The following is a 26,874-nucleotide window of genomic DNA, read 5'->3' on the forward strand; positions in this document are numbered from 1 at the left end:
CCCCCCAAAAAAAAACAAATTCGAAGGGCATGTGATAAAAGATAGAACCTTTTTCTCTCAGAGAGGGAAAATTGGAAACCTCAATGACCCTTTTGTTAACAGCTTCTAACAAAGGCTATGAGCAGCACTTATATTTCCCTTTAGATCCGCCACTGAACAGTTTGACGCACTTGATCCTTTCTGGATCCTTACCAAGACGATTTCAAGAGCTTGCTGGGCTCATAAAATATTTGGATATGTGTTCCATTAAATTTTTCAGGAGTAATAACAACTTGCCAATGAATAGATTTGTGAGACACAGCGTCAATGTTACAGGTCCTGTTAATGGCAAAGATCTGATACACGAGACATCAAAATTCCGGAATGGATCATTAATCTCAGTCCACAAAGTTTGTAGGTGAAAAGACATCTAACAGATTTACTTTTAAATGCCGATAATTTCAGTCGACAAAAAAAGAAAAATAAAATTCTGGAGAGAGGAGTGATTGGGTTAGATAAAAGTTCCATTTAAAGAGACATAGTGGAGATTTTGGTTACCTGTTGTACATAGCTGGGTAACGGGTTCGGACGTTTTTTTAATTTGTGGAGATTGTACACATACATATTGATTTTTTAAAAAGAACATTGTTTTTTGTAAACCGCTGACAGCATGCAACTCCTATCTAATACAATATAAGATCCCACTTCTATCGAGAAAAATAAAACTTAAGTGTAGGCAGGTATACCACATACAGTGTATCTAAAATAACCAGAAATATCATTCATTTATTTTAATTTCTCTTTTCACCTGTTCACTGCAAACAAATCAATATATCGAGTAGCGGAGTAATTTCCAAATACGACCACGAGAAGAATCACCCAGTCGAAGATTTAAAAACCCCTGACCGACGCACTTTATTCTCTACAAACATTCAGTTTATGAAGTCTTATTTAAAATCCACAAATTATAACAATGACGCTTCTATTTGATTAAGTTTTACCGTGTTTTCAATTTATCGGGTTTTTAAACAGAATATTGGAACTCTCTGAATGCAAGTTCGATACCTATGTACATGGCCCCATTGCTTCTTGCCAACGACTTCACTGTAAATTCAGAATTCCTTGAAGCGGGATTCCATGAAAACCCGTACATTACTTCAATAAAAAAAAATTTAAAGACAAAACTGTGAACGTAATATTTAACCCCATCGCTGTTTTAACACATTCCTTTGATGTTTTAAATTCCTAGCGCTCCCCACTGATTAAAACGGAACTCTTTAAGTATCGGAGGTAAATTAACTAGCGGAGGTAAAATCAATCTATAGATCTATGAATGACAGTTCAGTGAGACTGAAACAGATGCAATGAAAGCCGGGACTACGGGGGATCCTAAGTATGGTGTCTCCTAGCGGCGTTTTATAGAATGGATTAATCTACGATCGATAATCTAACACGGTCGACTTAATGAGCAGTTTTGTGAATGGATTATCGGAGGTTTAATTACATTATTGTAGTTTCACCAATGTGCATTTCTTACATCACCTGCTTGGCCGTATGAGGTGAGAGTCCGTGCGACATCGAGATCTCCCAGCCATGACCTGTGTTTGTCTTTATAAAACCTGTTCGAATATGTAAGGACCATTTATCGAATGCATTTTTCAAACGGATAGACATTTGTTGATATAGCTGGCTAGCTTTAAAAAAAGCAGACAAAAAGGTAAGTAGTTCTAATCTTTCCCTCGATAACTGGACCTCACGAACTACATGCGTACAATGCTATGTCAGATTTCTATATGTTTAAATTTTCACACCCACGTGACAAGTTACACACATGTACCCCAAAAGTCCCGGGAGTGTGGACTTAAATTCAATGTTTAGATTTAGACCTGTGAATGTTTTAGCGTTTTATATGCAGTGTATACTAGGTGAATTGGGAATGTTGGTTTTCTTTGTGTACAGTTAACAATGTCGCCATGTTATGTTAACTGAGCTTGTTTTGTTACAGAACAATCGCGTCTACGATGACGACTATCATGAAACCCCGACTCACCGCCACTCTTACGGGACAGCCAGCCGATCCACACACCTCCCGACCGTACAAGAGAAATCAAGTGGTGTATCCGCAATGGATGCGGACTTTAGAGGAGAAGTACAAGCGACTTCACATGAAGATCAGGAAATCGACGTCTTCAATGACGTACATGTACAATTCTAGTCTTGGACGCAATATAACGGAGCAGAAGACACTCCGAGCGGCCGGAGTGAACAATAGGGAAGAGGTTCCCGCCAAACCCGTGAAAAAATCGCAACAGAGTGTTCTTCTTTCGAATTCATCATCCACTCAGGTGAATCCTACCACGTGTTCATCGGCGACAAAAATTAGGATTGCTGCTACCGAAATTTCTGACGGTCCAGAAATTTCGAGGGACGTGTGTGATAAAGTTTATTCGTGCGCTTGTGAAAAGGAATGGAAATCCCAACCAGTTGATTATGACGGTTCTATCAATACTGCATGTGTTCGTGAATGTGATTGTCAAAGCGAGGGGGATACGGGGGATCTGTGTGATGGTACGGGGGATCTGTGTGATGGTACGGTGGAATTATCAGATAACAATATGAACCGAAGACACGTTGAAAAGGCGGGATTAAAACCTAAATGTAAAAAGGTCAATATAGCCCCCTTGGAGCAGGTGGAAAATCAAATATTGATTGAGACTCCCGATTTTAGTGGCGTTATCAACGTCGATTCTAGAAGTCATTTCATTACGCATGTAGGTCCCCGAAGATTCTCCACTCGCACCAAGACGTCTGTAAGTAGACGAAGCACCGTCACACAGAAAACATCAAAATCGTGCCCCCCAACGATGGAACTTGATCTTACGACCTCCAAGCATGTGAATCATAAAGCCGTACCAACATTGCGTGCGAAAAGTGCTTACTCCAGTAAACCTCAAACTTTTAGATCCTCCAAACTGTTCTCAAGGATGTCGCAGGAGGCCCAGCACGCCATGACTGAGACTATTCAAGAACACGAGGGGTTACGAATGCCAAATAATAACTTCAAAACTCAACAATGGATTGATGAGAATTTTGCTCATCAGAACGACGTCATTCGATCACGTGTCCAAGAGAATGTTTACGTCAAGCAGCCGCCTCCCTCAGGGGATAGAGGGCCCGGGCATCGCGTAGCTGACGAAGATGTCTATGAAACGAACTATAACATAGAGGATGTACTTCCGAATGATTCTTGTACAGACTCGGAAATGTCCGTCAATTCTAGAAGGCGTCCCATCACTTCCGACAGTACTAATATGCGACTTCCGTCCATTCCATCGGATTCCACGGCGGATTACTGCACGCTAGGACAGCTAAAACATTTTAACCTCCGATTACCAGGAATCGGGCGGTACGAGATCGCCACGTTAAGAGAAAAGACATTTGAAATTACTCCTCCGGGGTATGACATCAGATATAACGATGTTGTCGTGTTTGAAGAGGGCGAACGAGAAAACGAACTGCCATCGGAAGACATTCGTGAACGGGCTGTACAGAAATGCCAAGATTGGTTAGCGAGGTATAGTCCCCGAAAGGAGATATCTAATTAGTGATGAATGACGTCATCAGGATGTGTTCCATAGCCATCTCATTCCATTTTGTTAACAAACTTTAGCAGTTTGTCACAATTACTTGATGTAATTTATTTATTGAAAGCACGAGTATAGGGGAAGACTGTTGTTTTCTTGCTGCAATAGTAAGGACGTGCGTCAATGTTATGTCACGTTACGGTGATTTATAGCTCAATGACTCGGCTTTGCTGTAGACAGGGTACTTAATCCGTCCATTATGGTTCTAAAACAATATATTTATATACCAATTAACAGTATTACTAAATCCCTCACGTATTCTTTTTGTTATTATTTACTTTTGTTAGTTATTCGTGTATCGTCTTGGACATTTTAATCAAGTAATGTTTAACTGATCTAATGTTAAAGTAAAATTCTATATATATAAATATATATATATATATATATATATATGCTTGCAATTTGGTATTTAGTAATGAAGTAGGAATTCTTAACAGATGCACATGCAGGTGTATCCGATCTTGTCGAGATAATTTTTTATGCTCCCTTGATCGAAAACTAGTGGTATTATTTTCGGTCTGTCTCTTTGTTCGCTAATCTTAATAGATTATGTACAATATGGGCATGCTTTGGTCCCTTAAAATGGCCTTCATAGATTTCTGCATAATAAATTCTGTAAAAATTTAGCGAAGTGCATTCTTACTTTTATGAATATTGTATGCACAACTTTTTGATAAATTATGTTTTTTAAATCAAAATGTTAGCGATTCTATGACGTCATAAATACATTTCTTTTTTCTTCTAATGTTTGATTAATTGCGGTTTTACGCCGTTTTGTCAAATGTTTTGATTTTGGATGAAAAATTGCACATTTTGGAATCAATTACTTTTTTTTACAAACATAGAATTCATGGAGAACTTTAATTTTATGTAGTCATTACATGTCTCACAGTAAAGATGAGCTAATGGTAGAAAAAACCAAGTCATCTTCTCCAATAAGCTTAACGTATGAGCTAATGGTAGAAAAAACCAAGTCATCTTCTCCAATAAGCTTAACGTATGAGCTAATGGTAGAAAAAACCAAGTCATCTTCTCCAATAAGCTTAACGTATGAGCTAATGGTAGAAAAAACCAAGTCATCTTCTCCAATAAGCTTAACGTATGAGCTAATGGTAGAAAAAACCAAGTCATCTTCTCCAATAAGCTTAACGTATGAGCTAATGGTAGAAAAAACCAAGTCATCTTCTCCAATAAGCTTAACGTATGAGCTAATGGTAGAAAAAACCAAGTCATCTTCTCCAATAAGCTTAACGTATTAATGTCAGAAATGGCGCCAAACTGGTCGTAAATATCAAGATATTAGTTTTGCCTTACAAGATTTGAATTATAGAAAAGTTTAAGATTGTATATCTCGAAAAGGGCAGGGAAGGATAAGAGCCCCATATAGACCCCATTTTTACTCACATTTTACATCTAAAATTGTGATAATAATGGCTCTTGTTTTCAAAACTCTGGTAGAAACTTATTCCAATATAATGTCACAGTAAAAATAAAAGATGACCACCATCATAAAGTAAGTGAGTTAAGTCACCAGACTCAAAAGATTTCAGCAAATCTCGAGTTCCAGAAGAAAACTGCATATTTTTGTTGTTGAATTTTACAAACAGTTTTGCTTTGAAAAACATTGAACATCCACTTGTTACTGTTACTGTGCACACGTACCTTTTTATCCCAAAGTTGCAGATGATACAGGTGTAAAAGATGTAGAAGTGTGAGAGGTACACAAATTTGTGCTCTACATTTCTCTAGTGACCTTTTCCAAGTAAATGTTTAACCAAAACGTGGGAAATGTTGACTTTTTATTCACTTTGAGCTATTCCTGCGAACTTGAAATAAAACATGTTAACACCGATACTTATTTTGAGATGATCAGAGTAACTTATTTTGAGATGATCAGAGTAACTTATTTTGAGATGATCAGAGTAACTTATTTTGTTATTGGTGACTTCTGAAAACAAGAGCCATTATTATATGCCCTGATCTTAATGTCTCTTTTCACGTGGATTTTCAGCGATCAAATAAGGCCCAGTTGTGTGCAGTTCATGATGTTTGAAGTATAACTGACAGGTCAAGGTCAAGAAACTTTATATAGGTCTGAAATCTCAAGGTCAAAGCTACATGAATGATAATGGTAAAGGATATACTTCAAGGTCACCTTCAAGTTTGCCAACATCGAACTTGACGGCACGGCGGGAGCGAAGTGTTTCACAAATGTATTTAGTTCTATCTTTACGTGAGCTTCATGAGAGTTGTTGTAAGTATGAAAGAGAAAACAGTGGGGAAACGGGTGCATTTACTCAAAAGAGGTGTTAAGTTTACCTGTACTTATATTTATTTATTAGTAATATGTTAATCTATTAATAGGGTTAGATGTACTGTTATGTTTTAGCGTTTACTTGTTAAGTCATGATGATTAAAGGACACTAAATATATCCCTATACATGTACAAACATACGGAAAGTTTTTGTCATCATATGAATCCTGTGTCTAATGGGATCAGCTGCGAAAGTCATGTTTGCAGACTAGCGAGTATTTCCAAAGAGACTAAAAGAATGTCACATGAAATTGAAAATTGCCACCGACATATTGAAATATATTCACCCTGCAACCGTATGTCCTGTTCTTACGTAAAAAGTTCAAATTCTCACCAATTCTCATTTACTTTAAAAACCAAAACAAAAACATTTTCCTCCTAAGGATGAGTGTGAAGGTTAATCAGATCTGACAATAATATGAAACAATATTTTGATTTCGCCTAGAAATACAACTAAAACTATTTGATACTTTTTATCAATACTTAACGTAAACTAATATTATTTATTAAATCAAATCTTCGTGTATAGGTCTGAATTGCCTAAATCTGTACACAACTGCTTTGTATAACGCGAGGAAAACACAATGCGTTTTAACTGCTAAAAATCCTCTTTCTTGGACACCCTCGATAACATGTTATCAAATTGCAAAATATGGATAAAGAAATTGGCATGCACAGATTTGGAAGATCTGCAAAACATAACAGAACACATGAAACGGTTAATCCGCTTACGGGCCACGAGTAATGAAACAGCGGATTAATTCACATTTCCTTCAGTCAGACTAGGGATGAATTTACTACGCGGCCCCCCAGTCCATGAAATCTCTATTTACAAATAGGATTTGAGGTTACGTTACGTCATAAAAAATACCCTAATCAATTTTGCTTAATGTTTGCAATATAGTTATGCAATATTAATCTAAACACTTCATTGATAAAGAGTATTGTATTCTTACACATGCCTTTTTAAACAGGTTGGGTATATATGACGATTAAGGTAAATTATCCCCATCAGGACATGATTATTTTTATCCCGATCGGGGTAAATTTCATCTACGAGTAAACGCTGAATGACCCTCCTCCAAAACTCCCCAAGTACTTTCCGCATAGAAAACGATTGCGAGACCCAAGTGGAACTCGTCTGCTTCGGAGATTCTGATCGTAATGATTGACCCCGATCGGGGTATACCCCCCACCTATAAACATATTAAGCTGGTCAATCCATAATATACGTTCGTTATCTAATCCGTACATACCAGGTCAGTTCACTGTACATTCCAACAAACAGTTTACTTTAAAATCAAATAAATCAACTTAAAAGAAGTAAAAAGGGGCTGGGATATGTTCCACTTATCGGATAGCCTATGTTCGAAATATGAAACAAATATATTATGCAATATTTTAGATTTTAAGATACCGTTACATGTACAATATTATAAATTCACAAGAGCGTATAGTCGTGGATACTCGTTTGACGTGGAACATTTGTTAGAATAAATTCTATATTTTTCATCCACATAACTATTTCTATTGTAGTATTGTGCGCTCCTGAATGGTACATGTGTGTTCTTGACAACTACGAAACCCGATTACATATAAAACTAGATCAACAGTTTCGTATTGAACAAGACCTTTATCAACTCAGTAAAAAAAATGATTGATTCCTCATAGAATTAATTTCTTAAGCTCCTGCTTACTGTATTTGTTTTGAGACTTGTACAAATATCTGTCTTTAAAATCTCAAACCCTTTTCAAAATTTTACATAACGACCGAATATGTATTATTTTCATAAATATGAATGCAAACACCGCCTAAAGACAAACGTACAATGTTCAAGGTAAAAAGAAACCCGGTCCATTTTAATTTTTTAAAAAGCCGTAAGCTAACAGAATTACATTGTAAATTTGGAGACAAGTACAATATCTTAATAATTCAGAAGTCTGGGTACGAAAACTAAGGACATTTAATTTGCTGTTGATATAACACACAACACATCGACTGTATTTAAACACGCGACGAAATTCAATTAGTAATAGTAAATGGTTTCTATTTTACAATTTCAATAGTTAAGAGAGTAAACAAATTGGCTTTTTGATCAATTTCTCACTGACGAAGACGCCAGTATCTATAATCTGATGATGCCATTACAAATGCATCTCTAAGATTATACACAAAGATAATCTATTGCTGCATAGGTGGATCCAGGAATTTGTAAAAGTGGAGAGTTGGAGTGTTCCACCACATGGTTCGTTAGGCAGACCGAGACTCGACCCCCCCCCCCACCCTTAAATCTTTAGTGAGGTGTTTTATCATCACAACTATCTAGTGGGATGTTTTATCATCGGAGGTATATAGTGAGGTGTTCTATCATCTGAACTATCTAGTGAGGTGCTCTGTCATATGAACTATCTAGTGAGGTGTTCTATCATCTGAACTATCTAGTGAGGTGTTCTATCATCTGAACTATCTAGTGAGGTGCTCTGTCATCTGAACTATCTAGTGAGGTGTTCTATCATCTGAAATATCTAGTGAGGTGCTCTGTCATATGAACTATCTAGTGAGGCGCTCTGTCATCTGAAATATCTAGTGAGGTGCTCTGTCATCTGAGCTATCTAGTGAGGTGTTCTATCATCTGAGCTATCTAGTGAGGTGTTGTTTCATCTGAACTATCTAGTGAGGCGCTCTATCATCTGAACTATCTAGTGAGGTGTTCTATCATCTGAACTATCTAGTGAGGTGTTCTATCATCTGAACTATCTAGTGAGGTGCTCTGTCATCTGAACTATCTAGTGAGGTGTTCTATCATCTGAACTATCTAGTGAGGTGCTGTCATATGAACTATCTAGTGAGGTGCTCTGTCATCTGAACTATCTAGTGAGGTGTTCTATCATCTGAGCTATCTAGTGAGGTGTTGTATCATCTGAACTATCTAGTGAGGCGCTCTATCATATGAACTATCTAGTGAGGCGCTCTATCATATGAAATATCTAGTGAGGTGCTCTGTCATCTGAACTATCTAGTGAGGTGTTCTATCATCTGAACTATCTAGTGAGGTGTTGTATCATCTGAACTATCTAGTGAGGCGCTCTATCATATGAACTATCTAGTGAGGCGCTCTATCATCTGAACTATCTAGTGCAATCTAATTAGAATTAGATGTTGGATCCGCTCACATACTCGCTACACAAACATCTAACAACATCCCATAGAGGGTCACGTCAGAGGTCAAATTTACAACAGCCAATCAAACTTCCCGCTTCATATCGATACTCGATAGGGTATTATCCCACAATTCAATGCATTGTTTACGTAAGAAAGAGACCCCCCCCCAAAAAAAAATAAAAAATGGCGCCACTCACGATCGTCAATTGTGTATCGCGTCTTTTGATTAAATTTTAAACCGTGGCGACATCGGAGGGGGGATCTTTGACCCCCCGATAGATATACTTCAACAAAGAAGACATTTAAGTACATGCATCTGTTCTATTTCATTTTTCAAAGCCTCGAGATCGAGTATCTTTAAAACGGTTTTAATCGCTTCCATTTCTTCGCTGTCGCCATATTTAATAAGTAACTAAATATAGTATGTAATGAGGAATCTCATTGGATGCCGATGACACTTCCGCCTTTGTAGCAATTGGCGAATTTGCTATGCAAATTTGACCTCTGACGTGACCCTTTAAGGGATGTTAGATGTTTGTGCAGCGAATATAAGCGGATCTAACATCTAATATCGGTGTTAAATTCTCTTTCAATATGCCATCTGTTATCCCAGAAGTAAATAATATACCGGTATGGACAGGCATACTGTATTCGTCTTTTATATCATCTTTTAAAAATGCACAACTCACAATATGAAAGTAAAATAATACGATTTCTCTTAAAACATACTAAGAATCAGCCTCGGGACCTTTTTATACAAAACGTTACATTGCTGCTGCCCACCACCCTACTCCCGCCAATCTATCATTTTCATCATGACGACTTCCTATTCTATAATATTTTCATAAACACATTCGTAAATCTCTCATCATATATCCCGTGAGGTCCCGGGTTAGTATATAGGTCCCCAGTAATCATTGTTTGTCGCTAAGCATACATGTAGGTCTAAATTGGTGGTACATGTACTTCTCCTGTGTAGATCCTACATGTAGTTAGAACATTTGTTTGTCATGAGAGGCGACTAAATGGGGAGGTCCGTCGGATGAAACCGCAAAAGCCGAGGCCCCGTGTCACAGCAGGTGTGGCACGATCAAAATCTCTTCCTGCTCAAAGGCCGTAATCGCCGAGCATAGGCCTAAATTTTGCAGCCCTTCACCGGCAACGGTGGCGTCTTCATATGAGTGATAATTTCTCGAGCGGAAAAATGACTTTTGCGGTCCCATCTGAAGGACTGCCCCACTTAGTAGCCTCTTACGACAAGCAAGGGGTATTGGGGACCTATTTTAACACGGACAACCCTGGACGCTCAATGGAAATGATATACTGGACTGTGGCAATTGTTACACAGAGAGCCCCAGAACTCGAGGATGTCACAGAAAAAGATTCCAAAATGCCCCAGTGCATACTGATTAAGATTGGATTTTTTTTTTTTAAATAAAGAAGCAGTTTTGGAGGTGGATGAGTCGCCGTTATAATTTACTTGAATGGAATTTACTTTACATATCACGAATCAGTGGCGTAGCTAGTTTTAAAATATTTGTAAGCAGGTAAGCAGGGGACCTGGAGGCGGCAGCCCCCCCCCCCCCCACCCCCCACCCACCCCCAGAAGCTGAGAGACATTTTTCGTAATATGTAATAAAAATTTAACGAAAATATTTGTAAGCACGTGCATACAGTGGTACAGTGTAGCTACGCCACTGCGATTAAAGTGTTTTCTTCAATCGGATGATACAACAATCCGTATAATTACATCGTTTCTACACTATATATTTTGTTGTCGACTGCGAAGCTTTGTTACAGTTGGGGACTATTTGATTTGTCCGTCATCTGTCTGTCCGACAAGTTCAATTGTCACACCCAAGAACTTAGTAAATGTACAGGATATGACTCTGATATTTAGCATGTGTCCTTGTATTCTATTAGACAGCGTCAATACACCCAAATGTCGGTATGCTTCACAAAATTCCGAGTTCTTATGTTTTCTTCTATTGTTTCTCGTTTAACTTTGTAAAAATGTCATAGAAGTTTTACATAATGTTCTAGTCCGCAAAGAAATCCAAAAGCCTTTTGATATTAGCAAATCAACATTGACGACCACTCGTTTAAGAATATTGAAGCAGTTGAACTTTTTCTCCATGTGCATTGTTTCAGCCCCCCAATTGTACTACTAGGTAATTTAAACTGTACATGTCTTATGAATGAAAACGCCCATATTTCGTCTCGCCGTTTGTTTACACCTAAACAATGCATTGATTGGGCTCATTGGCGTGGAATGACTCTTTTGTTTTAAGTCATAGTGTCGCGTGTAACCCTCATTACTCAAACCTCGTCACCCGGTAAACTGGGGGCGAAGTTTGTGACTAATTGCTTCTTAGAGATCATTGCAGTCTTCTGTATGGGAGGTTAAAGCACCCGGAAAGCAAATCAGCTGTAATTCGTGTTCTGATAAATTAGATATAATAATATGTATATGACTAAGAGGAAACCCCGTTCAGCTCTGCGAGTGATTGCGTTGGTATATACATGTATGATTATTGTATGAGCGATTCCACCATTAACTACATATGTAGGACACACCCATCATCTTTAGCTTGAAAGACAAATATTGCAGGGGTAATATTTGAATAGGACATGGTCAGTAGAGTGACGAAAAACCCACCAGACTGGAGGCATGGGGGTATTTGTACATGTAACAAACCCTAGACGGCCGTTCACATATTGATGCAATCTCTCACCAGAGGGCGTTACGCTACGCTCCACAACACCTCTGTTATCGTCTAATTTACAAGAATTTTATAAAACAGAGCGTCTTTGAAAATAAAATAAATCTGCATCATTTTCATAAATAAAACATACATTTATGCGTTAAAAACACATTGGTAGGTATCGAAACGCTGTATTACGTTAGTGCAACCTCCATATTTATAGAACTATTTTGTCTTGTCAAATGTATTATTTCACTTTCACTTAGTAACTATGGATTCTACATTAAAAAAACTAGCGAGATTATAATGATGAAAATCTGACATTGCACAAAGAACAGAAACGTGCCTTTCTGTTGGAGTCAAAGACGTCATTTTGTCCATGCGAGATCATATGGTTAACCGAACTATTTATCAGACGATAACAGAGGTGAAAGTGAAGCTTGCGTAGCGCGCCCTCTGGTGAGAGAGTGATATTGATGCTGTCTGTACCATGCAATGATATTCAAATATCGGATTTCCCTCCTAAATAATAGTGAGGTCGTTTAAAGGTAGCCCATGACATTACTCAAACCTTTATCACCTTCTGTCGATTACTTAAACGTTGTTATCTAATTAATGACCTACAAGAGAAAATTAATGGACGCCAATTATCGCGCGCGACGTTACTACGGAGAAAATATGCACCGGAAGTACACGACAGTTCAGGGCGGGGTTTCGCCAATAAGATTACGTTTTTTGTGAACGTTGAAGTTTGTTTTTGTGATTAATGACCCAATAATGATTTCTTTTGTGAAAAAAAAGGCTGTAAGATTAAAAAATAATTACCTAGAATACCTTTTACAGGTTATTTCGTTTAATCATTATGGGAGAAAGTTTAACATTTTTGAACAATCATTAATTTGTCATTCAAATCAATGAATGGCGCATGAAATCCCACTCTAATAGTAACCACGTAGTGGACGAAGACGAAACTGAAATACAATGTGAAGTCACAATCAATTACCAGCCAGCGGTAAATCGTATCGACAAATATATCCTTTGAATTTGATGTGATAAGGCAGATAATTTTCTATTTGTAGTCGGGTTGCTCAAATTCCTCCCTTTTGTCTTGATTCAAACCGAAAAATACATGAATTTTGTAAAAAAAAAAAAAAAAAAAAAAAAAAAAATATATATATATATATATATATATATATATATATATATATATATATATATATATATATTAGTATATGTAATTTTAATTTGTACTAATTTTGAAGTCCATTCTCCTGGTGTAGGTTAAATTTTGCATCTTAATTCAACTAAATTAACAAATCTTGTCTGTTGGTTGAGTGTTTAATTATTTAATCTAAACAAGATTTTTTGCAGAGACTTCAACTGTTCGTAAAATTTCCTGATCACATTCCAATGACATGTTTTTCTCTGAATCAACCAAGTTACCTATACATGTATAAGCCCATCCATTTATGGTGCTATAAGACATGCTTGCTGATTGAAACAAACTTATTAATTGTCAAAATGTGTGCTGTTTTTAACAAATTCATGATATGTTTGCTTTCCTGCTATATAATTTAGTAACGTTCGCGGTTAACTCGTTCGCGGTTAACTCGGAGAAAACTATTGGTAAATTGTAATTTGATATGAACACATGTAATATTAATAAGTTGACAGTAAACCTGAAACGGCGATATTACAGTGTAGGCTTATTTATAACGCTTGCTTATTTTTATGCTGCTACTAGTTTTGTAATTAGGACCTGTCCTTTACGCTTGGCGATCCCATTCTGCTTTGTATTGTGCCACCAACAATCGCCATTTCAAAACAAATGTGTTTGAAATTACATGTTTTATCTTCCTCCATTTAACAAAAACTGAACACGTGACTTACACAAGTATATCCTGATAGAAGATCTTAGTCTAACAGCAGACACCCTGTTGAGTTCGTCATAATACGGTTGCAAGGTCTACATATCGTTATAAAATCTTCTAAGACTAACACAATGAACAAGAATGAGGATCTCAGACAAGAGGCCCATGGGTCGCATCGCTCACCAGCAGTTCCTAACAATATTAAAGACTGAGCAAAACTATCATTATACAAGCAGCTTGGTTCAGAATTTCCCCCCAAAGATAACGACTAAACGAACTTAATTATTGAACTTGACTACAATTTCATTAATTATCATATGCCCTTGTACATGGGTATGACTTTTCTTATTAACAAATATCATCTAAGAATGAATTGTGCCAAGTTTGGTTCCCTATACATGCGCATTTAAAACTTTGATTCCCTATTGTGGCCCCAACATAATCCAGGGGTCTCCTAATTTTTACAAATTTAAATCTCCACTGTCAGGAAGCTTTCATGTAAATTTCAGCTTTTTTGGCCCTGTGGTTCTGGAGAAGATTTCTAAATAATCCCACCCTATTTTGGTATTTTTGTGATTACATTCCCTTTGAAGAGGGCATGGCCCTTCAATTCAACAAACTTGAAACCCCGTCACCTAAAAATGATTGTATCAAGTTTAATTAGAACTTGTCCAACTTATCTGGAGAAGATTTCCTATATTCACTGTATTAGCATGTAAAAATTTGATCCCGTAATGTGGCCCCACCATACCCTCGGGGGCCATGATCTGAACAAACTGAATATACTGTATATCAGGAATCTTTCACTTATATCTCCACTCTTATGACCTGGTGGTTGTTGAGAAGATTTTTAAAAAGATTTACCCTATATATTTCCATGTAAAACTTTGATCTCCTATCTTGATCCCACCCTACCCCCAGGGGTTATGATTTCAACAAACTTGAATCTCTACTATGTCAGTAACTTTCCCGTGAATTTAAGTTTTTCTGGACCAGCGGTTATTGAGAAAAAATTGAAATGACCCTGCCCTATTTTTGCATGTTTGTGATTACATGTATCTCCCATTTGAATGGGGCATGGCGCTTCATTTCAACACACTTGAATTTCCTTCACCCAATGATGATTTGGTTTTAGTTTGATTGAAATTTGCCGAGTGGTTCTGGATAAGATTTTCCTTTATATCAGCATGTAAAACTTAGATTCCCTATTGTGGCCCCGCCCTAATCCCGGGGCCATGATATAAACAAATTTGAATCTACTCTATATCAGGAAGCTTTAAAGTAAATTTCCACTTTTCTGGTCAAGTATTCGCATGTATAACTTTGATCCACTATTGTGGCCCCAACATCCCCATGGGGTCATGATTTAAAAAAAACCCATGAATCTCCACTATGGCAGGAAGATTTCATGTAAATTTCAGCTTTTCTGGCCCAGTGCTTCTTGAGAAGAAGATTTTTAAATGACCCCACCTTATTTTTGCATATTTGTGATTATCTCCCCTTTGAAGAGACATGAATTTCATTTGAACAAACTTGAAAGCCCTTCGCCCAATGATGCTTTGTGCCAAGTCTGGTTGAAATTGGCCCAGTGGTTTTGGAGAAGAAGATGAAAAATAATAAAATTAATGTGAACAGTTTACGTCGACGACACCAACAACGCCAACGCCGTCGATGACAACATCAGAAAAGTTTGCTTGTGCCGAAATTCATGAATTTTTGAAATTACATATAGTTCCACAAATTTCTCGGTCATATACATTTATAGTTGTTAAATAATTATATATCTAGTAGTTTCTTCAAACGTTGGTTTTGCTTGGATTCAAGACGGATGAAGTTGTTATGTTTGGACTGAGTAACAAAATACACACGTGCAATTATGATTATTAATTGTGTAGTCAAGTGTTTGGTTGGTTGTACATGTAAATTGGGACCCTCGAGAGTTTTTCACTGTTATGGAGACGTCACCATTGCCGATGAAGGGCTGCAAAATTTTGGTCATTTTTCGATTCTAAGCGTAGATTTTTATCCACACAAACGTTAAAACCCAGTGGCTTTCGGGGGCTTCGCTCCTTGGGCCTCCACTAGACCTTTTCCTATGGACGCTTTAAGGCGGCACCCAGAACCCCTGCCTTTTTTGGCGTGTACATCATTTCGTTCTAGCTACACCACTGAACTGAATGGTAAGAAGCAACAGAACGATTGATAAAAAGGTAAAAACCGCACTAATTGGTCATTTATTAATAAGGTAAAAACTGCACTAATTGGTGATATCAAATGACGATTTTCAATCGAGCCGTCGTCTAAAAGTATACAGACGAGAAATTAAATATTTGGTTTTTCGGGGGTTTCATTACATTATTGATTTACTACTCTTGATTTTTTTTAATCAAACACGGCAAACGCTCATTATACAGTGGTATGATCATGAATTTTTCATCGACAAAACGTAAATATTCTAAGGCTATCATCTTGATCAATAGCACTGCTTTGTCACTTCACTGTCTTATCATCATAGCTAAAACTTCAACAAAATCGATATATACTTCAATACGGACTACATTTTCTTGTTGATAATCTTCTTCTTTATTTTGTTCATCATTTTTTACATATTACATTCCTCATCCTGAGAACTTGATTATCAAAAAAACTACAGTATATGGCCGACGTGCTATGGATATTTATAAACGAGATGTGGGCAACAATTGTTGTAAATTTTGGATGCATGGGATAGTAGATTCTCATGTATATTAGACATCATTAGAATTCCGTGAAGTTCAAATTCACCACTATAGGTCTTCTTGAGTTTAAGATATAAACTCCTTCATCGACACTTGTTTTTCATTTCAGTGCCCTTGAACTTTAATATATAACCTAGAAAACATACAGAGTGAGAGAGCGCAACAAAAATAACGTATATTGTACATGGAACGTAACGGTAAGTTCAATTCATGAATGTTTGATTGATTGTATATTGTTTAACGCCCCTCTCGAGAATCCTAGGTCCCGTGTCACAGCAGGATAAAGATCCCTCCCTGCTCAAGGGCTGTAAGCGCCAAGAATAGGCCAATATTTTGCAGCCCTTCACCAGCAGCGGAGACGTCTTCATATGAGTGAAAAAATCTAGGGAGGGGCGTTAACGTCAACTAATCAATCAGCACTTCTGAGGAACTACCTGTGAGACGCTATATAATGGCCTGTGTGCTCCGTCTCAGAGCTACATCGAAATCCTTGAATTATAAAATAATTATAAATAAATGAATAAATGCCAAATTTTAAAAGTATTCAACAATATGATGAAAATAGAAAGGCTCAAAATTCTGGAATAGAAACATTCAACATAATTTAATTCAAAATGCATGGATTTTCTAACATATTAAAAAAAACAATTTATATTTAAGCCTGTTTTTCCCCACTAAATATTATGTTTCTAACAGTCAAATGAAAATGAAAGAAACATTAATATTAAAGTATTGATTTTTACAATTCACGAGAACGCACAGAAGTTATGTTCAATTTAGGTGGGTTTTTGTTTTTGGTTGAAATTTTTCAATTAAAGAAAGTTTCAAGTTGAGGAACACTTCAGCCTGCCAGACCTGTTCTTTTGTCTTATATATTCTTGAGAGGAAGATATGTATATAACGAGGGTAAACATAGACCTAGTAATAAAAAATGGTCTATTTTAAATTCGCTCCAAAGCCTGGGTGGCTTTTAGATCGTTGCCATTCCAAAATTAAATATTGAATTTTATCAATTCACTGACATCTTGTATGGGATCTAAAGTACAAAACTGAAGCCTTGAAACCACCCACTACTGGAGAACGCCAGAACAAGTACCGGTGTCATAATTTTCCATCATCTTACACCATACACAATATAATGACGTCATATCCAGTTCAAATGTTAAAATACTTTGTATTATACTAATTTATTCTTTTGAAAATGAAATTCAATGAGTTGAACGAACACAATATCTGATAAATTCGTGAGGATGACATCTATACGAATTAGAATTGATGAATTATATCGGCCCTCGCAATGTTCACTCCCAACAAAGGATATTAAAAGTTTACATACTAAACTTTCAGCGATCGCTGTCATACTTTGTGAATAACGCAGTTTTCTTTTTCTAAAATGACGTCTTTGACGACAATTTGTCAATAACAATATTATGTAAATCAAACTTATGGTGAATGGAATTTTCTGGGAGTCAGTAGGTTAAACAAGTACATGTATATCTTCTTTAAAGGGGCATTAGCTGTCATTCTAGATCTGTCACAAAACATTGAATTCAGTGAAAATTGATCTATATTATATATTCCAGTAATATCAGCAGTACTTAATTATTTCAAACACTTTCTAACCTCAAAGCAGGCACATGAATATGTGATTTTGGAGATTAAGTAATTATTGTCGTGCAAGACAATAATAATCTTCCTCACATGTAGATATTTCATTGCATCTAATGTAGTTTTATTAGGTTTCTATTGTTTTTTGTACAAAATACATGTTTTTATTAGTCACTATGGTATATACTCCTATGCCATTGAGAGATTTGTTTGGGGGAATGGTTGCCATCACTTTCACAGCTAATGTCGCTTTAAATTTGAAATCCAGGGTAGTGCATTTGAGAAATAATGCGCGTGGCACACGAACCGTTTCATAAAAAAAGCGTGAACTTGTGATCTAATGTAACGCCCACTGGAGGAAGACTTTAACCAAATTCTAGTTAGGTATAATTTTAGAAATATGAGGTTGATAAAGCAGTGCAGGTCCGAATGTCTATCTTCTTTATATGCGTATGCAAAACACAGGGAAAGTATTATCATTGAAATAAGCCTTATGACTTTTTATAGGTTATCCTTGGCGTAGGCATACACATTAATCTATTCACTGTGCTCTTGAAGTCAAACAGCTGTTAAAGTTTATCCTTTTATGTTATGTATTTGATAACAACTTTTGTTTTAACTTTGTGTTCCTCTGTGATATTGTCTTGTATTTATATTGTATATGTGCCTAAACAAAAATTAATTCAGCTAGCGATGTTTTCCATTGCCATTAATTATTTAGAATATATCACGAATATGATTGTTTTAAAATTACGTAAAATGTGTCGCAGTGTTTCTCACGATCAATAGCGCTGTATCAAAGATTGCAAGTACCGAACTATGGAATGAAACCACTTAAAGTATAGGTTGTGTACATAACATTCGTTTAAAACATGATTTTGATTGTACAGTGGATATTGATTACTATTCCGCTCGAAAAATTTTTTTTTTTACTAATATGGAGACGTCACAATTGCCGGTGAAGGGCTGCAAAATTTAGGTCAATGTTCGGCGCTCACGGCCTTTTGAGCTGGGGGAATCTTTATCATGCCACACCTGCTGTGACACGGGACCTCGGTTTTTGCAGATTAAATATATTCGGTTGAGACCGCAAAACCGAGGTACCATGTCGCAGCAGGTGTGGCATGATAAAGATCCCTCCCTGCTCAATGGGCATAAGCGCCGAGCGTAGGCCTAAATTTTGCAGCCCTTCACCGGCAGTGGTGACGTCTCCATATGAGTGAAATATTCTCGATAGTGACGTAAAACAATATTCGATCAATCGAAGAACCGACCCACTTAGTCGCCTCTTACGACAAACAAGGGACATTGAGGACCTATTCTAAACCGAATCCCCATGGGATACGAAGTAAACAAAATAATGCTTTCTGTAACATTGCTTTTCAAATTTCTTTGAATATCATAAATTGTTCCCGAAGCCTGATAGTCTTTTCAAAAATGATGAAAATGAAAACTTAACTTTTAAAAGTAAGATTAATGCAATTTACCGTATTGAATGTAATTTATTCCCATGATTAAAAAATCATTTCTCGATTAAGTCCAAAGGAGTGATGAAAATCTATACAGAGTTATATAGGGAGGAATATTATATTTCAACTTTGGAACATCAAAGGACACATGACACAAAAAATTATTTATCTGCAATCATTGTCTTTATAATCCTTAAGTCAGATTCTCACACTGAATCTGTTAAACACGCATCCGTTTCACAGCTAAAGCTGTAACACTGTACTGATAAGCAGCCTGACCTCAATATGCATATTTTAAACCCCAGAGATCGGAAACAGTCGGGGTGACGTCAGAGATGAGCTACAGCACAGAGATGCTATATGCTTCTACAGAAGAGATACTATAAATCTTTCTTATCACTGATCAAAGACAAACAGTTTCCCTAATTACCAGTAATGGGTTAAATGCTGTCATAAACAAAGAACATGCACACTCATATTTCTTTGTATCTAAAGAGTTCATATAGTTTGTAAGGATCCCGTATTGTGCTGTTTATAATTGTTCAACCTCTTCAAAAGTGGACAAAAATGTGTCATTTTTTCGCTTCCCCAAAGATGCAGGTCTTCAAAAAGCATGGGTACATTACTGTCATAGAAGAGACCTTACATTAACCAAATACAGTAAAATATGTGAGAAACACTTTACGCCAGATCAGTATTCTCGTTATCCACCCCGGTTAGCTGAATTAGGTTATCATAATGCTCGGCTCAGTTAAAAGATGATGCTGTACCCGATGCTGAGTGGCCTACCCTAGGTGAATGTTCAACTTCATCAAATACTGAGAAAAAAACCCATCTGGGTATGGTGCATATAGAAAGCGACAAATACTTCAGGTAAAAAAAAAACAAAGTTTTTTTTTTACAATATGATTACATATGTGCTGCAAGTTAACTGCTTTTTACTATTCGTATTTTGTATCAGGATTCAAATTTAAATTTAGGGAGGGGGTGCAATTTGCTAGAGAAAATTGTTACCAAAAGAAAACAAACATCATTTTTTATAATCCCTGTCTTATGGGTAAACGGGAAAAAAGTCGCAGGAAAGTAAGTCACGGGAAAAAAAGTCACAATATGTAGAAAGAGTGTCTATGACCACACCTAGCAAAAAAAGTCACAATTTCTTTTGTTCAATTTTTTTTATTGTTTTTGCCTATACCAAGGAAAAAAAGTCACAATATTTATAAAGAGTGACTTTGACCATACGTAGGAAAAATAAAGCACCGATGAATAGTTAACATTTGCTAAAAAAAAACAAAAAAAAACATTTTTTCCTTCATCCTATGTATGGCTTCAGAGATTGTAAACTGATGCCATTTTGTCTACTTATACAGGGAATACACTGTCTAGAAAAGGGGAAAGGTGCCTTGTGAAGCCACTAATTAATCTCAACAGGCACTGTTGACTGTTAACTATTGTAAATACTTAAAAGTTAATTTTATTGGGGTTATTTGTTTGTTGCAAATGATTAAAAAAAACATGGAATCTTCTAACTTTGAATCAAATTTAAGTAAAACTTTTCTCCTTATATAATAATTGACTTTTATATATATATATATATATATATATATATATATATATATATATATATATATATATATATATGTAGTTTTCTTTCAAAATATATATACTGTGACTTTCTCCCCCTTTGTATATGTGACCCTTTTCTATCAAAATATATACTATGAATTTTCCCCTATACATATAATATAATATATATTGTGACTTTTTTTCATACATCTATGTGATTTTTATACAAAATATATATTGTGAATTTTTTTCCTGTGACTTATTTTCCTGTGATTTTTCATCTGTGACTTTTTTTCCGTGACTTTTTTTTCCTACATTCTTTTTATGGTAGGTTTCTTACATTATTTATATGTGACATACATTTTTATAGATAAGGGGTTCAGAATGCCATGATGTCAATTCATTAGACATATACGGAATTTTTGTTGATTTTTTTTTCAATATATACATGATATACATAATGGTACATATTTATATATGTTTAGCAATTTAGAGCTTGGGGGGAAGGAGGATCAACAACCTAAATCTGCTGCAAATGTGAATATCAAAGTTTAAGTTTATTACATGATTTCCAATAATATTTTACTGCAATTCAATTTTGCTATTTCTTAAATAAATCAGAGTTCTGATAAGTCTTCAGCCATTGTATTGAATACGTTACGGTGAGAATTTGCAAGAAGCTCACCTCTGACGTATATAACACACACGTGACTCTTATCTCATTAACTGTCGGCATTGCTCGGAGAACTGCTTTGGCTGGTGTTTACAGATTACTATTTCCAGCTGTACCTTGTTATCAGATGCTTGTTTAACAGATTCAGTGTGAAAATCTGACTTAAGGATTATAAAGACAATGATTACAGACAAATAATTTTTTGTGTCATGTGTCCTTTAAGTTCGAGCTCCGCTTGTGCCACGGTGGCCAAGACGCTCGGCGTTTCTAAGTGACAATCTCGGATCTTTCGGATATAACCTAAAACACAGAGGTCCCGTATCATAACAGGCGTTGACACGTTAAAGCACCCTCATTGCTACAGCCCAGAGCGTTAAGCATTCCTCGAATCTGTGGTACCTGTGACGTCTCAATAGAGTTAAAATTTGTCGAAGGGACGTAAAAAAAACCAAAAAAAAAAAACCAAAAAAAAAAACCCGATACCAGTTCCTTTATATCTCAAGGAATTTGATATTTGTACTTATCGCAACCAGACACAGCCAAAATAATATGAATCAACCCATGCATCTATTTTTATGCTCCCTGAAAAAAATGTCGGGTAAGAACATAGTCGCCGTCCATCCGAGCTGATGTCTCATCATCTCCTAAACATATCATCAGGTCAAGAGCACACAGGACATATAAAAGTTCCTTATTTCAACAGGTTGTGATATAAAAAGTTCCCATCTCCTGAATCTTTTATCAAATTGATCACAAATAGTCTTAGAGACAGGGGATTTGGAAAGGTTAAGGTCACCCAGAACATATGCCTTGTATAAGTAAAAAGTTATTTCAACAGTTTTTGAACAGGAATTATTGATCTATATCACACCAGTAAGTAATAAGTCATTTTGTAAAGGTCAACTTCACTCAACATATACCATATATACGAAGAAAAAACTTCATTTCAACATGTGCGTGTCATTCGTCTTATGAAGTAGTTCATTGGTTAGATGTATTTCGGCGAGTACCCATCAGTTTTACTGATATTCTTGTGTTATCAAGTGATTAAAAAATATCTATAATACGGTGGTCCGATCTTACGGCAGTCTTTAAACAATTTAAATAAACCCCGTTTGATGATTACTGTCTTTATAGTGTGTGCTGGCGAACATACAGAAAGAGGGATAACTGCAAATATAAATTCTCTCTCTCTCGCTCTCCTCTCTCTCTCTCGCATACATTGTACCTGTGTCACTGTGTCAATGTTTCTTCCTACTCATATATACATGTAATAAAATATCACTATAGGTTAATGTTATTCAGGACTGTATATATTACCATTGTGTTTGGCAGATATGCGGGGGTACGAACTCTGGACAGATAACAAGAGGCCCATGGGTCACATTGCTCAGCATTTTTTGTCTGGTCTTTATGTCAACATTTTGACCGAGTCAATCCTTTAGTTCTCAGTAAAACAAATGGCGCATTGTACCATTAAATAAATCCTTACATACAAACTTCAAAACTCTGTGTCACAATTGTCTCTCACCTTTCAATTTTGACCCCAAAAAATTAATTTCCTGTAACAAATCCTACGGGCATCTTTAAAATCCTTTGTAATCTATTAGTTATCTACTGGTTTGTAAAACAGAAGGGGGCTATAGCTTTCTCCTAGATCTGTCAGTCTGCCCCATATTGGGTTTTCCTTACTTTTTTCATTTATGCTTGCGTGAATTCATTTGAAACTTGCAGTATAGTTTCAGGGTGGCAGACTACAGATCAAGTTTAAATTTTGTAACGTAAAACTTATACGGTACCAATTTTGATCCACCATATGCGCATTTCGACAAATAATGTCTCTTCTGTGATGCTCAACCGAAATCTTTGAAATCCGAAATAACTATGAAGTTTTAGAGCTAAATATAGCCAAAAACTGCGTGCCAAAAACGTTTGATGCACAGCTTATAAAGAAATTAATTTTTATGTTACGATTTCTTATTTTTATTCATCGGGAACGGGATTGTGTTCCGATGGAAATGTGGTAAAAGTAGAACGTCTACGAGCCTCAACCATTAAGTTTGTAAAATAAAAAATAAAAATAAAATAAAATCATTATTTTCACATATCAAGCTCGTTAGTCACAAAAGAAACATAAATGAAAATGTATACAAAATCTGTTAATTACGCGAGTATTTTGTTGTGCAGTCGGTGAGCGAAGTCCGATGAGTAAGCACTTCTCAATTTACTCCATTCCTGCAGTCGCGGTTATCGAAATCGGCCCTTAGATAGTTTATAGGAAGTAGTATTTTGAAGTCCTTTATAAGTATTTAACTTACAGATATGAATATTATATCGGTGTGTTGTTTTGTGCCCCATTTGCATGATTATTTAGATATTTCCCCCACGTACTTTGTGCAAAGACTACATCCCTGATTAAAAACGACATGCGTCAACTGCATGAACAGTAAAACATTAAATTCGACACTGGTAACATGGGGATTTGGTACCAATGTATCAGGGTACAGTTCAAGGTCAAACAACATCAAATATACATTTCCTCGAACACACATAACACCAATACTATAATAGAATTTTAAGAGATTCATAGACACCACTAGTGTCTCATAGTCTACCATGTTTCACAAAACATACCCCTCTCCAAGTCGTCTTCTCTATTTCACCAACATTAGAAAAATAGGAATACTTACGTCAGAAATTGAACATCCGGGTTCTAGTAGCTTCAATACATTTTCATACGAAGGCTTTAATGACTTCGGCCTTAGAACTGGTTTCGGATTCAGTCTGTTAGATTTCCGTACCAAATCGGTATCCATATTTATTCGATTTGGAATCACTTTACCACGCCGACCTGAAGACAATTTTGATCGGGTATTGAATCCTTTGAATAAGGTTGACGATTTTGATCGGGCATTGAATCCTTTGAATAGGGTTGAATTCGGCTGTACACGATATTTACTGTATTCCCATACGCTGGGAAGAGTTGGGTAAATTTTACTCCTAGCTATAGGTCTCATGACAGTATTAGGAGTTTTAGGACGATGCAGTTTGACAGTATTCCTATGCTTTATATGTCTGTAGTTGTTTTTGCGTGACTGGGGGTTCCTGGATCGACCTTTGATGCTACCAGTATTTAGTCCTCTCGGGGTTTTTCTTTTAACATTGACTTTCTTCGACTTACTCTTAATAGTCCCCAACGACAGAAATGCCAATCCTGGTTTTATTTTCGCTTTTGAACGAGTAGCTATAGATATAATTTTCTTTGAAAACTTCTTTCGTTTTTTACTGGTGTTTTTGTTTACAATAGTTCCTCTCGTGAGAGAAGTTCCCCTTCTGTTAGTTTGGTTTGACCTACTTGACATCACTTTTAATCCCAATATTTTTTTGATATCGTTTGTTGATTTGCTTCTATTTTGTATGGTTTTATTCAGTATTTCATGCCTGGAAAATCCTTTTCTTTTCATTGATTTTTTCATTAATTCTGTTCTTGAACGTCCAACTTGAATTAATTTCGAATTATCCGCCAATGACGAATAAGCATTTTGTCGTTGATTGACGTAATGATGACGGTGTAGCACACTCTCAGCCGAGTCTTCTAGAAGAAGTATTCCAGTGGTTTTTTTCCGACTGGAAATCTTCAGACCACAGGAAATAGCACAAAGAATCAGAAGTAAACTTAGGGACATATATGAAAATAACATGATTATTTTTTATCGTTTTGTCAAAACCTCAGTCAACAGAAATCAAAATGGTGTACAAATGTAGACTGGCTTTCCCCGTTGGTTTTTCCTATAGAGTGCAATGAGGATAATCTTCTGGTCTATGAATAAGTATCTAAAGAGGAGACTGTAATTACCGATTCATTCAGAATGGGAGCGAAAGTTGTCACGACAGATGAATCTTCACAATTTGCACTTTGATTTCCTTAGCTGTATAGCTTTACTCACAAGAGTTTAAACACCTTCCAATGAAATATTCATCACGTCTGATGATGTCAGAATTGCATGTCAACTGAAGTTAAAAATTATAGGAATTCAAGCGTTGTTTGACTTCTCTATCACTCCGTTCAGCTGTTTTGTGAAGGTGTGAAACCATTGACTGCCACTCCCTGGTCCTCTTTGAGTGAAGAGACGGCCCCATCTGCACTTCATGATATTGTGGTCACAGTATAGTACCTAGACGTAGGAATTCGACGTGACTGGTGGCTTGCCTATCAACAGACGATAAGACGTATATGGTTGTAAAAAATTGTAAACCGTGCATTGACATCGAAAAAAAAAGCTAGACTGATGATATGTTTAGCATATTACAGGGAGTCTAATGTATGGGATGAATGTTAATATCGTGAACCCATAAGATGGTTGAGTGTCAGCGACGGATACAAGGTTTATATAATTCAAAATTTTCCGAAGAAGGAAAAGAAATTATCGTGGTGAATTTATGTAATGCACTTTGGACTATTATACTGGGGTCCCTGACGCCAAATAATTTCGTGAAATTTGATGGTGTTAGGATTAACGAAAGCTCGCGTCAAATCATCGTCGGATACCCACGGGTGATCTCGTTTTGTACTCATCACCCGTGGGCAAACTCGCCGAAATATCATCGTAAAATATGCTAATTTGTTTATTATAGCCAACCAATCAGATAGTTGGAACTCTTCAATTCTGAAAATATGTTTATTGCTTTGTTATTTAAGTTAAATATCTTGACGTCCGTTAAAACGTGCAGATTTTGTTTTAAAACGATTAAAGACAAGTCGTACATGTCACTTACATCAAATACCAGTCAAAATTATATGGGAGCACCTTTCTCAAACTGCGAAATGCACCGGTGAGTGGATTTATTTGCAATGGGTGTGTTAACTACGGAAAAGGTTTTGTCATTGCCGAACATACATACGTAATATAAACTTTGATTCGTTGATTTGCCATCGCAACTCTGTGCAGCAGCCAATCAAATGACCACGCATATTAATTACAAACAATGATTTTTCGGCGAGTTTGCCCACGGGTGATGAGTAAAAGACGAGATCACCCGTGGTTATCAGACGATGGGGTCAAATGGGGAGGGCTAGAGCTAGACCCCCTCTAAATCTAGATGTTTTATGTACCAAGAATAAACGTGATATTGACGTTGGCATC

The 26,874-nt window shown here is 36.3% G+C and overlaps 2 protein-coding genes across 5 annotated transcripts in view; one reads left to right on the top strand and one right to left on the bottom strand.

Moving 5' to 3' along the window:
* Positions 1 to 6,077, top strand: part of LOC125665945 (uncharacterized) — an 8,805-nt gene extending 2,728 nt beyond the window's left edge. The window contains exons 1-3 of one of the 4 annotated variants that reach the window (XR_008799014.1): positions 559 to 1,696; positions 1,985 to 4,514; positions 4,819 to 6,077. Coding sequence is in view for 2 of the 4 variants with exons in the window: in XM_048898974.2 (XP_048754931.1) it covers positions 2,001 to 3,584 (1,584 nt within the window). In the remaining 2 variants the exon portion in view is untranslated. Of the gene's footprint in view, positions 1 to 558; positions 1,697 to 1,984 lie in introns of those variants that run through there. The other 3 variants (XR_008799013.1, XM_048898975.2, XM_048898974.2) reach the window with 3 other exon arrangements.
* Positions 1 to 24,546, bottom strand: part of LOC125665393 (carbonic anhydrase 1-like) — a 62,691-nt gene extending 38,145 nt beyond the window's left edge. Inside the window, exon 1 of the mRNA XM_056150945.1 lies at positions 24,421 to 24,546. Coding sequence (XP_056006920.1) covers positions 24,421 to 24,546 — 126 coding nt within the window. The remainder of the gene's footprint in view (positions 1 to 24,420) is intronic.
* Positions 24,547 to 26,874: the final 2,328 nt, after the last annotated feature.

This window comes from Ostrea edulis, chromosome 10 (genome assembly GCF_947568905.1).
Source record: "Ostrea edulis chromosome 10, xbOstEdul1.1, whole genome shotgun sequence".
NCBI classification, from domain to species: Eukaryota; Metazoa; Mollusca; class Bivalvia; order Ostreida; family Ostreidae; genus Ostrea; species Ostrea edulis.